General features: G+C 33.0%; 1 protein-coding gene and 1 long non-coding RNA gene across 2 annotated transcripts; one reads left to right on the top strand and one right to left on the bottom strand.

The window, feature by feature from the left end:
* Positions 1 to 263: 263 nt before the first annotated feature.
* On the bottom strand, positions 264 to 1,988 carry LOC147075771 (uncharacterized). Its single transcript, XR_015069964.1, has 3 exons — positions 1,818 to 1,988; positions 1,355 to 1,580; positions 264 to 1,050 (listed from the first exon to the last, which is right to left on the bottom strand). It is a non-coding gene; the product is annotated as an uncharacterized LOC147075771 (long non-coding RNA).
* A 116-nt stretch (positions 1,989 to 2,104) lies between these two features.
* On the top strand, positions 2,105 to 15,408 carry LOC147075770 (DALR anticodon-binding domain-containing protein 3). The gene is made up of 5 exons (XM_085942080.1): positions 2,105 to 2,973; positions 9,727 to 9,914; positions 10,840 to 10,973; positions 13,073 to 13,243; positions 14,047 to 15,408. The coding sequence occupies exons 1-5, from the start codon at positions 2,294 to 2,296 to the stop codon at positions 14,164 to 14,166; spliced, it is 1,293 nt and encodes a 430-aa protein (XP_085798206.1). The 5' UTR covers positions 2,105 to 2,293; the 3' UTR covers positions 14,167 to 15,408.
* Positions 15,409 to 16,272: the final 864 nt, after the last annotated feature.

Below are 16,272 nucleotides of genomic sequence, written 5' to 3'. Positions count from 1 at the left end.
AGATAGAACCAGTCATGAGAAAAAATATTTGTGCATTTTACTGTTCCATAAATATTATTAAGATCACAAAAAAAAAATTAAAATATTTTTTTTACTATATATTAACTAAAATCCACTACGTGCACGTGAGTGCATCTCAGGTCACAATAGAGTACAATATTGGATACAGTACAAACAATGAAATGAAACAAAAACAATGTGATATCCATATAATGATACAATTTTATTAGAAAAATAATACAATAATCATATTAATATAATGGTGATTGGAAAATTATATTTATTTAGATTAAAAATATAGTACATTAACGGTCAAAACCCTAAAATACTACACATTAATTAGCGCACTTCAGGGAATAGGTTTAGGGACAACCATTCTTTGCTGTAGAAGTAGATCTGTGTTTACTCAGTGTGTTATTGAAGCTAATGGTGAAGAGTTTCTTGGATGACCTTGTATCGATGATGATACTGATGGCTAAGTGACTTTCATACCAAATCGTAGGGTTTGCAAGTCTGATTTTCCATGACTATGAAGTATTCCAATCACAGTGAATATTTTCTTTCCTATAAGTTTGCATGTACAATGAGCAAACAATTTCATGTCCATGTCCAACAAGTCCATGTCCACAGTGGTCAAAGATCCTCACAGTTTACATGCTTGATGTCCTGTGAAGGCAAACACACCACTGTGAAGATTAATGCGGCTCATCGACTTGTAATCAGTATTTTACAACAGCTGACTGAGTGATGCATATCGTTCTTCGTCTTCTTTGAATCATAACACGTATTGGCCTGAAATAACGAATCGGTGAGGTTGAAGCTGGTAAAAAAGTCATATGTGTAGACGTACAAGGGCAGTTGTTGTGAAGCCAAAGTAACATCACAGCGTTGCATTGAGATTGTATCGTATCTTCATCAGATAGGTAGGATTCACTTCCCCACATGGAGAATAATTTATAGAGCAATTGGAGTCCAGCACCCAATAAACCATATATGGCCATGAACTGAACTCTTCAGCTCAGCATCATTCGTCTTATTAGGCTCAGCGTACTGAAACAATAGAAAATACAATACTATGAATTAATCGATACATTTATTCCTATTTATTAAGTATTCAACACCAGGAATATAAATACTAATGGCCAATAGTATTAATCACTAGGTATATTAAGTATATTAATTATTCTGTCCATCGAATCCTCAATATGGAGATCACAAAGCCCTTTCATCACAAACTGTATCAATTTAATTGGTACTTAATTGATTTTTTAGCAGTGCATGCACTTGCCTAATAAAATGATAAGTTTGATATTTATGACTAAATGATAAAGTAATATAATATGAGCATTGATACCTTATGGTTTCATAAGCCAGGATAGGATCCTGGATTGTGATTTTGAAGGATGTATCTCAGCCTCTGGCAGTGAGTAAAGTTCACTGGTTCTCCAGAATAAAGTCATCATCTGGGCCCAGGAGATGAATGTGAACATCATTACTGTCGTCAGGGTTATATCCTCCACCAACTTCGACATCATTATCATTCAAAATATCACCAATATGCTGGCTATTCAAGGATTCGTCTAAATGTAAACAAAAAACATAACCTCAATAAATCAGATATACTAATGTCAAAATATATCACTCTAGACCTGAGTTACTCATGTGTGTACCGAATTTTGAAACTATGATTATAATATTTTACAAAAGTGTAAAGATAATTTAAAGTATACGGAATATTACTATGATTCATTGTGAAACTAAATACATCATTGGTTTTTAATATAAATAAATATTAATATTTAATTAAAAGCACTTACTTGTCAGAGTTGACTTTTTAGCCGCCATTTTTGTCTTGTGCAAATATCCATAACTTCAAAGTCAAAATAACAATTTATTTTAAAACTACATAGGCTAGTGTTTTGCTCTAGTGGTAGAAAAATATACTATCTATACCACTGTAGTCAAATGCGGTTCAAGTATCCATTCAAATCATTACTAAAAAATATTTAAATAACGTCCACATATGTGTACCTCAGGACGCAAGAGGATAAAGCAACGCCAGTAAGGATTTTTTGGCATATAGCAACATTAATCTGTAACTGTCAATGTCAAAAATATAATCATAGATAATCATTGTCAAACCAATGTGCTGTCAAACTGTCAAAGTATATCAGTCTATGGTGCTGTCAATGAGGATAGTAAATAAGATTGTTTAATTTGAATAGTTTTATTTGGCACAGATAAATCTATTTTAGTTTAATATACATTGTTTCTACTTCAACTTTCTTTCATAATGGATTTATGCGATTCACTCATTACTGAGATATACACGTTTTTAACGAAAGGCAATAATACATTTAAAGGAGCAATAATCAAAAGACATACAGAGCATTTAAATAAACTTGGAGAATTTAGTTTTCCTTGGAAAATAGAACCGTGGAAGCACTACATCAATTTTGACAATACTAATGCAGATTCAATTAAGACTATATTCAATGTAGCGTATCCTGAAGACACATTTGATTCACTCGAAAATGCAGCTAATAACCTAGTCGAACAGAGCATGGAATGGTCATTGAGATTTAAAAAGTGTGTTGTTAATGGCGACAGAATCCACATCTTTCTTGATAGAATGTTCACCCTCAAGTTATGTCTTCAACAACGTCCTACCTTACCAATTGATATGAAGACTTTTACAGGACATATAAAGATTACCATTGAACAAGGAGATGATTCTGATTTAAGTTATACTCGGCTTAAATTACTCAGAGATGTCTCTGTTAATTTGGCAAGGCTAAATAAATTAAAAGTTTTATCTGAGGCTGAAACAGTGACCACTGAAGATGGACAAATTCATTTTACATTGAAGTCTTCAGCTGCTAATTCTACGGGCTGTAACATTCTATGTGCCCCCGTAGTGAATAATAAAACTGGATTAAAAGAGCAATCTGTTACTACTGAAGAGTATTGGAGGTAAATTTCACATATTTACTTAATAATTATAAGGTATTACCAGTGGCGACCGGTGAGTTATTTTACTGGGAGTTCACTTTTTTCACCTTTTGACTGCCGTAAAAAGGCATTTGCCTTCATCAAAACTTCACCAAAAAATCAAAAAAAAAACTACTGGTTTTTTTAATTTAGTACATTTAAAAGAAATCATAAATAACTCACTATTTATTATTTGTTGTACCTCTAAAAACAGTTTTTCTTGAAAAAAATGGATTTTAAACTTTATCACAAACTGCTTGACACGAACTATTTTGTTTTGACCGAAATATTAGTACTAACGAAATATCTCGTATCTGGCAGTGACCGGGATTTATTGTTCATTTGTATGAGAAATCCATTCTTCTGTTTTTAATCGTTACAAATTTTTCAATTACGCGTTTGTTGAAGTCAGGAATCTCTTGTATCATTCTTTTTTCGATACTGAGCATACATAATGCGTTCAATCTTGATTGCGCGATGGTGTTTCTACTAAAACACTTGATCCGTTTGATTGTGAAAAAACATCTTTCGCTTTCCACTGATGTCATCGGAATAGTAAAAATTAAATTTAATAGTAAAACCGTTTCCGTAAATGTGTCAATGAGATTTTTTTCGATTAAAATGTTTTATAATGCTGAGGCGCCATCAGCATTATAAAAATTATCCAAGCTGTAAATAACAGACAATTCATTTTTGAGTTTATTTTTATCTAAAAAGTCAGACGTATTACAGAGCTAGTTTGGAAAGATATCATAATTGATAAACATTGTGAATTTAGTCATCAAACTGAAAAAAACTTGAAGTTTATTTTTAAATTGTACTTCGCCTAAATTTGAGAAATGTTGTCAACATGTGCGGAAATTTAATATACGTACTGTGAAAAGAATTTATTTTTATAATAATATTGAATAAAAATTGTCAAACAATAATTGTACGTGTGATACGGGCTGTATTGTTTTAAAACCGATGAAGCCGCGTTCGGGCCGAGAGCGACTGAAACTGTCGCTCCGGAGCACGTAGAAAAAATATTTACGTATTGCTATTCCACGCGACAGACGACGCTCTTTCTCATTGCAAAGAAATCGAAATTAGATTACTGGGCGCTTTGGTACGAGCGATGTCGGATATCGCTCCCATCAACATATAATATTATTATTTAAAATAGCCGGTTAAAACACATATTAGAATTTGTTTTTGTAGATGAATTAATGACTACGGTAATAGATCAGAACACTTTTAATTAATCAAATATAAATTAAATACTCATTTAAAAAAAGTCTTTTCGCATAAATTGAGTGGATGGGTGGGTGTGCACCGCTCCAGCGCTCTCAAGGGAGAATCGCCACTGGGTATTACCAAACTGGGGATTTTACTTATGCAGTCATTGCATCCGAATTGAATGTGTACATTCAAATGGCAGTAATTTTGCTTACCGTCAAATCATCCAACATTGCCCATAGGCGATAACTTTGCAAAAAGAGCAAAATTATTTGTGATTGTTTATAAAAAAAAATCACACAAGTAGGTATAGAGAATATATAAAATTCGGTAAAAACATGATTTTTCTGACAACACTCAGTGTTTGGTCTGTTACTAGCTTCACTCAGTTACAAGTTGTATCGCGTTGAAGTTGGCAGGTGTTTGAGTGGCACCAAAAATAAAAAAAGATCTAATTTTTGCTACTCGGTTTACACATAATTCACGTAAGTTATTCTTATAACATAATATTCATTGCTATTTAACAAACATTGGTAATCGTTGAAGTCGTTACGCAAATATTTGCATATGACGTTTTAACTAATATTCGACATAGTTTGTTAGAACATCAGAGGATTTGAAAAATTACAAAGTATATTTAGTAATAAACAAAATCACATTTTATTTTTTAATTATTTATTTTGCCTGTTCTTTTTTATACACTTATTTTTTCTTTCCATTCTCTTATACTAGGGACCTACCTGTTCTTTTCTCTTGTCTCATTTTTAACTTCTCTCTCTACTGTACTTAGGCGATTTTAAAGAACTGTATTACTTAAGAGGACGTTCTACAGAATTGGCCTTGAGAATTGAAAATATGATTTTTTAACATGTGGTCCATAATATCTGGTCTACTAGTTAATATAAAAAGGTCGTGTCAAAGTTGTTTGTGTTAATAAATTTGCTCTGTGACTGATCCGTTGTTTGTGTTAATAAATTTGCTCTGTGACTGAGACTCATATTTCACATTTATTTCATCAGGGCTGTCGAAGACATAAATCATAATATATATTTATAATTTTAAATTTTTATTTATAATATATATTATTTAAGTTTTGTGCATCTAATGCCGGGTCCACACTGGCAACAAGTTAATTTGCTGGCAACCTCGTTAGATTTTACGATAATTATTGTAAAATTTCTTAAGGGGGGACATGCTCGTCGAAGGTCAAAATTGAGTTTTTATTGTATTTTCAAACCATGATCCTGGACACTCCTTAAACGTTGTAGATAATCTATTTATATAATTTTGAAGCCTTATTATCCTTTATAGTTATTTTAAACATTTGATGACTGCATGAAGTATTTTTGTTACATAAAATAGTATTCTTTTAAACCTCTCGCTCTAATGTTTTAGAATATAGTCATATTTCGGTACATAACTGTGCAGTGGTGTTAAGATTTTTTACATTTATTAATTTTTAAACGCATTTATAAAACCATTAGCATAATTTATTACGAGATAATTTTTGTAAAATATTCACGATAAAAAATTATATTGATAATCTCTGTGATCCCAAATTTGACAAGAATAAGGCATTTTATTATTCAAAAAATCGGCAAGATTAACACATTTGAAGATGATTCTAAAGATATTTATTATAAGCTATGTTTTTGACCATTCAAGTGTGATTAACATCTTATGAATAATGATTGCTTTATAATAATTATTGACCTAAGAATAAGGTAGTGTTTTTTTGAAATACGCCATTTCTTTTGTCATTCCCCAGCGGTTAAGCTACAACATACGGCCGTAGCCATAAATTGACAAACTATAATTAAAGTAGGGAGTAAAATGATATTGACGCGCGTGTTTGAACATGTACCGTTTAAAAAAAAATTAAAAAAAATTCAGTTAGGTACATGTTCAAACACGCGCGTTAACATAATTTTACTCCCTACTTTAATTATAGTTTGTCAATTTATGGCTACGGCCGTATGTTGTAGCTTAACCGCTGGGGAATGACAAAAAAAAAGCGTATTTCAAAAAAACACTACCTTATTCTTAGGTCAATAATTATTATAAAGCAATCATTATTCATAAGATGTTTATCACACTTAAATGGACAAAAACATAGCTTATAATAAGTATCTTTAGAATTATCTTCAAATGTTTAATATTGCCGATTTTTTGAATAATAAAATGTCTAATTCTTGTCAAATTTGGGATCACAGAGATTATCAATATAATTTTTTATCGTGAATATTTTACAAAAATTATCTCGTAATAAATTATGCTTATGGTTTTATAAATGCGTTTAAAAATTAATAAATGTAAAAAATCTTAACACCACTGCACAGTTATGTACCGAAATATGACTATATTCTAAAACATTAGAGCGAGAGGTTTAAAAGAATACTATTTTATGTAACAAAAATACTTCATGCAGTCATGAAATGTTTAAAATAACTATAAAGGATAATAAGGCTTCAAAATTATATAAATAGATTATCTACAACGTTTAAGGAGTGTCCAGGATCATGGTTTGAAAATACAATAAAAACTCAATTTTGACCTTCGACGAGCATGTCCCCCCTTAAGCAATTATGGTAAGTATCGTAAAATTTAATGAGGTTGCCAGCAACTTGTTGCCAGTGTAGAAATGGCTTAATATCCACTGTGGTTCACGTAGTGGCATGGACCTGGGGTTAGCTAATTCAGGAAGTCAACACCCATGATAGAATTTTTTTCCAGTTTTGGTTGCATTATATTCCAAAACTCTTCTGTAAAAATCGTTTCCGAGTTTATAAATGGAAATTTCTCGGTGTACATAGTAAACAAACCTACGAATAAAAAAAGACAAAAAGGAACATACTGATTCATCGCAGTAAAATCTGGTAATCAAATTCGCCATTTTGAAAAGCGACGATTTTGCGTAAACAAATATCACGTGGTCTGTACGTGTGCGGCAAACTTCGAATGTGTTTGTAATTTTGTGCAATGTGCGAATGTAATGTTTTCAAATAATTGATATGGATTAATTATACCATCGTATTATTTTCTCGAAATCATAAACATACTATAATAGTATTTGAGTATCAACCTATGTTCAATTTGAATTGGGTTATAATAATAATATACCCGTATATATATCAATAGTATGTTTGCTACAAAATCCACCCAAGTTATCAGTACGTACTTGCACAGGTTTGATTAAAAACCATGATGAAATTAACATTTAAAAAATATGAATGCTTAATATTATTTTGACAGCCCTGTTTTCTGATCGGCTTCATCTCGCAGGTGTTCATAAAATAATAATAATTCTCAGAAATTATCAGTAATAATAATAATATTTCTTGAAATAAAATCTCAGATGATTAGATCGATTTAAATTGACGTAGTTACGACGCTGAGGTCCTTTTTATACTGAATTATATTTGAACGGCGGGCTCTTCAGCGGGCCCTTAATGGTTGATTTAAATAATGCTTTCTGTGTCCATTTGTTATTGGGAATTAAGACCATCACTTATTCATGTATTTTATATTCACCTTAATTGTATAGGTAAATTTGGGGTGCCGGACGAAATCCCGAATGTTGAAATCCCGAACGCTGAAATCCCGAATGACCGGAATCCCGAAGGCCGAAATCCCGAAAAATACAAACATCAATAATTGCGCAATTTTTAAAATAGAGACAAAACCCAATTTTTGTGGAAATATAAAAAATACAAACATCAATAATTGCGCAATTTTTGCAAGAGAGACAAAATCCATTTGTTCTACAAAATTGTCTCTTTGTGTTTTGCGCATTGCGCAATCTGCAAAACCCATTTCCACAAAAAAATGGGTTTTGTCTCTCTTGTGAAAATTGCGCAATTATTGGTGTTTGTATTTTTTTTTATTTTTCGGGATTTCGGGATTCCGGCCATTCGGGATTTCAGCATTCGAGATTTCGACCCAAACCCGTAAATTTGTGATTGATTGTCCTTAATAAATAAAAAAAAACCAAAATGATTTCAAAAATCTCAATACTTAGCTATATAATTATATTCCTTACCTAGATGTTCTGTGGCAACCCTGGATTAACTGATTTAGTGCTAACACCGCGACTGGCGTCTTTGGAGTACTTGGCCATTAGATATAATTAATGTGTTATTTAAATGTGGTACTTAAAAAGTTAGCAGTGATTGTGTTAATTAATTTATGCCAGTTCAAAAAACACACGTTTATTGGAGCACCACTCTACAATACTCAGAAATGATCTCTTGGACGAGAGGGTGATCGCTGTCGTGGACCCCGCTGATGGTGCTACAGTTGTCGGAGTCTTGTTTGGTGAAGATAACTCTGGACCACAGTTGTTGGATGTGATGGGAGAGAGAGAGCTCTTAGCGGGATGGAGCACTGAGAGCTTTTGGCCCTTTGGATTTCGCTAGTCTTTCAATGTTTGGTGTTAAATTTGTTACTGGGAGCAGTAGAGAATTCTTTAAATTTTAATCAGTTATTCGCGACCTTGTTCGAAATGAAAATGCTTTTTTACATATAACTTTTTGCAAATTTTCTTAGCTCTGGGAAATGTTCAAAATATGCAATACGCTACATGTAATCATCCAATGCGCCACCACTGGGTTAAAATAACGAACAAGTCTTTTTTATGGGTGATAATAGTAATTAAAGTACACACCAAATTGCATTGCAAAGCCACGTATTTTCAAATGTTATTACATTTGAGTTAAAATAGTTTCACAGGCGACATTTTTTTTAATTATTAGAGCAAATTCGTAATATGTGTTTATCTAGTCGGTCCGCCACGCCATTCCCCCAGATTAAGGTCGTATCAGCCCCCCTCCCCCACCCTATGGAGGCCCTGCTCATCGCCACTAGCTATCGATACATTGGTATTGAGAATATAATTATTGACTATATACCAGTGGCGAAGGGTGGAGGTAGGCTGTTAAGATTCGCTATAAATAGTGCACACTAAACTTTGTTAGTCATATGTATTTGTTTTTATTGAACTAAGACTACAATTTACAGATGGTGTTAGTTAGTTTTTAAAAATCAATTAAACCCTGCCTAAACGAAACCATAATAGTTTTGGCCTAATTTGGGCGATACGACAAAATTGTGCACACTTTTTCATTCATAGTTATTTGTTTTCGTTGGATTAAAGATACATATTATACATATTGTTGGTTCATTTTTTTTAATTCATTAAGCCCTGCCTGAACCAAACTATAATAAATAAAAAATATTATTCTATCTATAAAATATTCAAAGTTATGTATGATTTAATTGCATAATTTTAAATATTTTATAGATAGACATGTATTTTTTGACTATTATCTATTATGGCTTGGTTTCTCAGGGTTTAATTGAATTTTAAAAACTAACCAACACTTTCTGTAAATTGTAGTCTTATTTCAATGAAAACATATACGTATGTCTGAAAAAGTTTAATGTGCACTATTTATGGCGGATCTTAACAGCCTACCTCCACCCTTCGCCACTGCTATATACTTATATGATTTTTTACAGGAAGCGCACAACGGATATGCAACTTATAGCTCAACATAAATACGGCTTAAAAATTACTAATGAGAATAATTTCAAAACATTCTTAGAGACAATAGGAATGGCTGCTGTGAAGTTTGATTTGCTCCAAATCAGACCAAGCCATTCCGTGTTGATCAGTCTGGTGGATAATGGATCAGGATGCAGTAAAGGTAATTAAGACTATATCCTAATTGCTCACAAATTACACGTTGAGGCTAGTGTTAAATACTCCCGATGGATTAACTGGAAATCTGTAATTTTTTACCAGAAATTAAATAAATATGTAGCAATCATACCACTCAGCATTAAATGAGTGACACACTTTATTATCAAAACAAAACAATAGAGCGATAATAAATGTCAGTATTTCCTCAATAATAACTAGATCAGTAGGTCTGTTATTATTTGATAATTGTGACAATATCTCTTGTAATAATATATGTACTGCATTTGTATAAATTGGAAGGACAATGCATGAATCCTCACTCACTCATTAAGTCCGTCACAAGACACACTACTATTGTCACGAGTCCTTCATTTGACATAGTCTACCGTCATTCCACTCTAATGAAATCTCTCAGTTCATTAATATAATCAATCTCTTGATCACATCGATCTCACCAGTACATCATTACCCGCGATTATAATCTCACGCTGACATCTAGTATCTATTGTATCCTTGTATCAATCAATAAACTCTCCTACAAACATCCACGTAACAACGACCTTCTATCTCCTCCACCTTCATCGACTTCCAAAAATAGTTTAGAATGTTGTTTATTTGTTTCCAACAAAGTAAAATTATTTTTGTAGATTATAATATATTATATGCATGTAGAAAAGACTTAAATATGTCATATTATATTATCAACATTGTTGACATCGACATCTGACATGTACTTGAGTAAATAGACAACATCGTGGAACGATAACTATCAATTTTTACTGCACTTCTCCAGTTAGACTCTTTTATCTATATACAAGAATGTTTTATTCGACATCTGTGATCCTACCATAGTAATCTAAGTCATTGAGATGAGAGGATCAATATAATATATATTTTGCAGTATTTGTGATGGATTTTTTTCTCTGTAGGAGCATCATTTGTCCTCTACAATTGTGCAAGACTTTCCAGCATTATCAACACATACAGAGAAAAGACGAAGAAAGGAATCTATCCGCCTTTGCCTGCAGTGCCCGATACAGATTTAAGCCACTTGAACGATGAGGTAAATACATCAACATACTCAGGTCCTCAACGGGATTGATAAAAACACAGTATACCCACCTTTTTCTAGTTTTCTGTTTGTAAAAGCTTTTGTGATGAACTTGCCAGTTGCAACGTTATAGATATTAGCTAAAATTTTAAGCCTCACGATTTGGAAGCCATCTAATGAGCTAAAGACTCCTTAAATCTTGAAAATTCTGAGAAAAATATACACATTTACAAAGTCAGTTAACACTGGTTTGATCAATGTATTAACTCTTACGCAATGTCTTACGTAGGCGAAGTCGATGCGAATGCGATCACGACGTGGTTTGAAGCGATATAAAGCGAAACGGCAACGTTGTCCAACGTGGCTTGTCACCAATCGACATCGCATATGCATCATGGGCGGGGACGCCAGGGTTTTTTATTTGAAAACCCATGTTATAAATACAAAATTTTACAGAAATATCTATCTCGAAGAAGTGGAACTAATATTGAAGATACGTTAATGGAGTATTTCATCATTTATATGAAGATATTCAATGAGTATCTGCCGCGCGCCACGTTCAGTTCGCGCAAAAATATCAAACCAACTGATCGCGTCGCTGAAGCCACGCGCCGCTTCGCATCGCTCGTCGGGTGTAATCTGCACGTAGGCCACTCATTTGGCACTCCATGTGTTTGACATTTCCGTGCCGCGCCGCGTCGCGTCGACTTCGCCCACGTAAGACGCCACGTTAGGAACTAATGACTAATACAAAAACGTAATATTTTCAATAGAATTACTTAACATCAATGTATTTTAAATGCCAATATTACTGCATGCATAGACGAAAATATTTTGCTAGCTATAAAATATCCATAATTATATGATTTAACCCTTTTACTCCCACGGGGCCGATATTTCGGCCCACCATACCTATGCGAAAACTCCATCTGGGCCGATCCATCGGCCGAAAGTTTGGAACCAAATTTACGATTTATTCCAAATTTTTTCCCGTCATATTTCGTTCATGTAGACGAAGCATTATATTCACTGTGTGTTGGGTGGTGAGTAACATTTATTTTAGTGTCGGCATTGTTTATAATTATGCCATACCCTAATAAGTAATAACTCACAAGTCATAATTGCTCTGCTGTCGAACTTGAGACCAAAGAGGGTCATAAAAATAATAAAACATTATTTTTATGACACATTTTAAATTCTGATATTTCTTTTAGTTGTTTTATGATTCATATATCACATTACAAAATGAAATTTGTAATTTTTGAACTAACAATGGATGCCACTGTATTTTTGGTAAGATGGTGAAAAAATACATGAATATAAATATTATTATAAATGATTTAGTGCTTTGAGACTTATTTTTTGAAATTACTTCATTCCATATCAGTTAGTCGTCAATACTGTATCGAATTCTCTTGCAATTTCGTGAATTGAATAATATTCTTGAATACCTTGACACTATACGATTTTTTTTGATTACTTTATAAAAATTCTATTTCATAGAGAAATAATAATATGTTTATTTTTTTTCCTGTTACTACATAAGGATAGATTATATTATAAAATTTGATATATCAATTATAAATAACAAAATGTTGTCACACTTGTTTTGTTGTTCAAACATAGTTTTATCCGTTCATTTCTAAATAAATATTGATACATTATTTTTTTCTTTTGTTTTATTGATGTAAACTATCAATATTATTACTTATTATTGCTTTATACACCATTGAGAACACACAAAAAAAGTTTCAAATTTTTAAAACATGTGTAGAATTAGTTATTTAAAAAAAACTAAATCGACGATTTGTTGTCAAAAAACGCTTGGGAGTTTTCGCATATGCTAGGCTAAATCAGCTGGGAGTAAAAGAGTTAATGGCATAATTTTTAAATATAAAAATAGACAACTATTTTTACGCAGCGTTTAATTGAATTTTAAAAATAACCATCACTATGTAATTTGTAGTTTTCGTTCAATGAAAACAAATACATATGACTGACAAAGTTTAGTGTGTACTATTTGCCTACCTTCAATCTTCACCACTGCTATGTAATTGGTTTTTCAATGTAAGACATTCATATAAGTATGTTCAATATGTAATTTTCTCCAGGATGAGTGGACTCTGGCGTTTAGTTACATCTTGAATTATCCAGCACTAATTAAACAATGCATGAGGATAGAAGACAATAGATACACCATATCACCGCATCACGTCTGTTCATTCCTGAGTGCCATGGTTGGAAAGTTTAGCATGTACTACAGGAGAGTCAGAATATTATTAGTAAGTAATATTTTTGTTACAATATTTCTTTCAATTTGAATGACTAAACGCGCCCCCGATGAATGAATGGTAACATTATTTTTGCTTATGACGTCATGTCTTGCGTTAAAATTCTGGTTTTGGAAAAATTCCATAGGTCACCCCACAGCTAGATACATGTAATCCTTAAAAAGGGCCGTGCCATTATTTACTCTATGAAATTTGACAAATTAGTCATCACAATACTGATTTTACAATACTTTTTAAGGGTGATATTTTCAAAAATATATTTTTTACATAGTTTTTTCTTAACTAAAAAAAATATCTTGAAGTTTTTAGATTCATATTGATTGTTTAAATGAAAGACATTGTATTAAATAGCTGGTTTTGCTAAAAATGTTACTCCACGTTATATATATACCCCGTTTACACGTGCATGGATTTACTGCTGGCGTATTATCGCGGCCATAGCAAGAAAGTGTATATGTGAACACATATTATCCTGCAGTTGCAAGATTGCATGCATGAATCAAAAAAGTTCGGAAGCTTCTAAATTTTCATTTGACAATTGGGACTTTTTTGATATGCGCCTGCGCAGTAGAACGATAGTGGCGAACCTACCGGCAAAAAAATAAACTACACCGCGGACTCATTTGAGGTTAACTGATTTTTACGACCTGTCAAATAGTACCATAAAATGACAACATCGCGTCTTGCTTACTCTTAAAGAATGATATTATAGAGACAATATTCCTGCCAGTTAATCCATGCACGTGTACAGGCGCTATAATTTGATAACAGTTTAATTTTCTGTTTCAATATAGGAAGGCCGAGATCATCTACTTCCAGTGATTTTTGCAAGAATTCATTTACTTACGTCAATCCAAACCGTTCTGCATAGTGCATTATCCATTTTAGACATTGAACCAGTTTCTCAAATGTAGTTTTTGCGTAATGTTTTTTCAAATCAAGTTTTTAGTATCATTTTAAAACATATTATATAATATATATGGCGATAGTAAAAAAATAAATAAGTAAAACATTTTTTCAAAAAGAAAGATAGTAGACAACATCATGTAAGCCACACCTGGAATACCCACTCCGGATTCAGTTTAGACACACGATATATTTGCATGGAAACCTAAAGTCACGAAGCTCATGCAGCGGATACACAATTAGATGGGAATTCTTCACTCCTCCTTTCGCCTAACGCCCACTAATTTTCTTATGTAGAAAAGTTTTTTATGATATTTTAAAAATAGAGCCAAGCAGCCCTAAAACCGATGTGATAAATTAAAGCTATATTTTTCTCAGTACATATTATCATTATTTTACTAATACTATTTTATTACTAAGTGTCTCTGTATATATTTATTTAAATGAAAGCATATTGTTAAGATTGCACTGTGTTACTTACGAATTTAAGTTTTTTTTAATTGAACCAATTTCTTATAAAATGAAAATAAATGAAACATTCATTCATTGAAGAAAAATAAATAGCTGTATTCATTTTATAGATTAAATAGACGAAGTCAGAAAAAATTAAAATACAGTTTTAAACAACATTATTATATTTTCGAAATGTATATTAGATTTATACCTGTGTTCTTTGGTGAAATTATGACACTTGTAAAATTGATAATTTTGATATATTTCTATTTTTTGATCTCTTCCTAACTATTAAAAGAATAATTTAGTTTCCATAGAATAGTTAAGAAACATGAGTGAGAGACAAGTCGTAATCTAAACAGACAGCGATAGCAACCATAGACAATAATCATATTATCCACCCCAACTTCCTGCACATGGCAAGAAATTACATCAACCCAACTTTAAGGTTAAGCGTTTCCACTATAATAGTTAGTTTTATATATTGCATCGTGTAAGTGCTTGACCAGAGTGAACGCATGGGCAGCGGCCAGCGCAACTCAAACGTATAACCGTGTGTGATAAGCCCAAAAAAAGACATTGTCTAGGAACTGTTCACACACGGTAATACGTTACGCTCGTCCACTGTGTTCTAGCACCAAGACATTTGGTTTTTGTGCAATCACCATGTGTTCTTCCTCCTTCTTTTGACGTTTCGAGCCAATAGCAGAGGCCATTCTCAAGGAACAATGTAGTCAAGTGTATGTACGTGAATGTCATTCTAATTTTGTCTAGACACATCTATTAACCGTTTCAATACCGGCAAAAAAAAAAATAGAAAACCCTCCCACACCGGCATGATTTCAGAAAAATCTTTCATTACATAGTGTTGTACTAAAATGCTTACAAAAGATATATTTATGGGGACATTGGAATAAAACTCATATTTTTTTTCAATACAATCAATAATTATTTATTGTGTGGTATTTTTGTCAGCAAAATCCTTTGTGAAGAGGCACATTGCACTCTTGACAAAGGTATCTGGTCTCTCCTCGCCTCTTATGCGCAGCACATACTTGGCAGACTCGCGATGCATACTGTTTTTTTGCAATCGGTGGAATCGCCTTCAGAGTATGTCTGGACATTATTCCAGACAATCTATTATTGCTGTTGAATTCATTTAATTCGGGTTTCGTAGAATCCGAACTGTCTCCAAGTGTCTCCAACTCTCGCCAACTGTCTCCAACTGGCTGCAACTATCTCCAACTCTCCCCAACTGTCTAAAACTGTCTCCAACTCTCGTCAACTGTCTCAAACTGTCCCCAACTCTCGCCAACTGTCTCCAAATGTTTCCAACTGTCTTCAAGTGTCTCCAACTCTCGCCAACTGTCTCCAACTGTCTCTAACTGTCTGCAACTGTCTCCAACTCTCGACAAGTGTCTCCAACAGTTTAAAACAGTCTCCAACCGTCTTCGACTGTCTCCAACTCTCGTCAACTGTCTCCAACTGTCCCCGACTTTCGCCAACTGTCTCCAAATGTTTCCAACTATCTAAAACTGTCTTCAACTGTCTCCAATTGTCGTCAACTGTCTCCAACTGTCAACTGTCGGCAACTCTCTCCAACTGTCTCCAACTCTCGCCAAGTGTCTCCGACTGTCTCCAACTGTCTAAAGCTGTCTAAA

Source organism: Rhyacophila brunnea, unplaced genomic scaffold (genome assembly GCF_057557595.1).
Source record: "Rhyacophila brunnea isolate RB1 unplaced genomic scaffold, BYU_Rbru_1.0 scaffold_14, whole genome shotgun sequence".
Taxonomy (NCBI): domain Eukaryota; kingdom Metazoa; phylum Arthropoda; class Insecta; order Trichoptera; family Rhyacophilidae; genus Rhyacophila; species Rhyacophila brunnea.
Note: the sequence above shows the minus strand (reverse complement) of the source record. Positions and strands in the feature narration are given on the sequence as shown.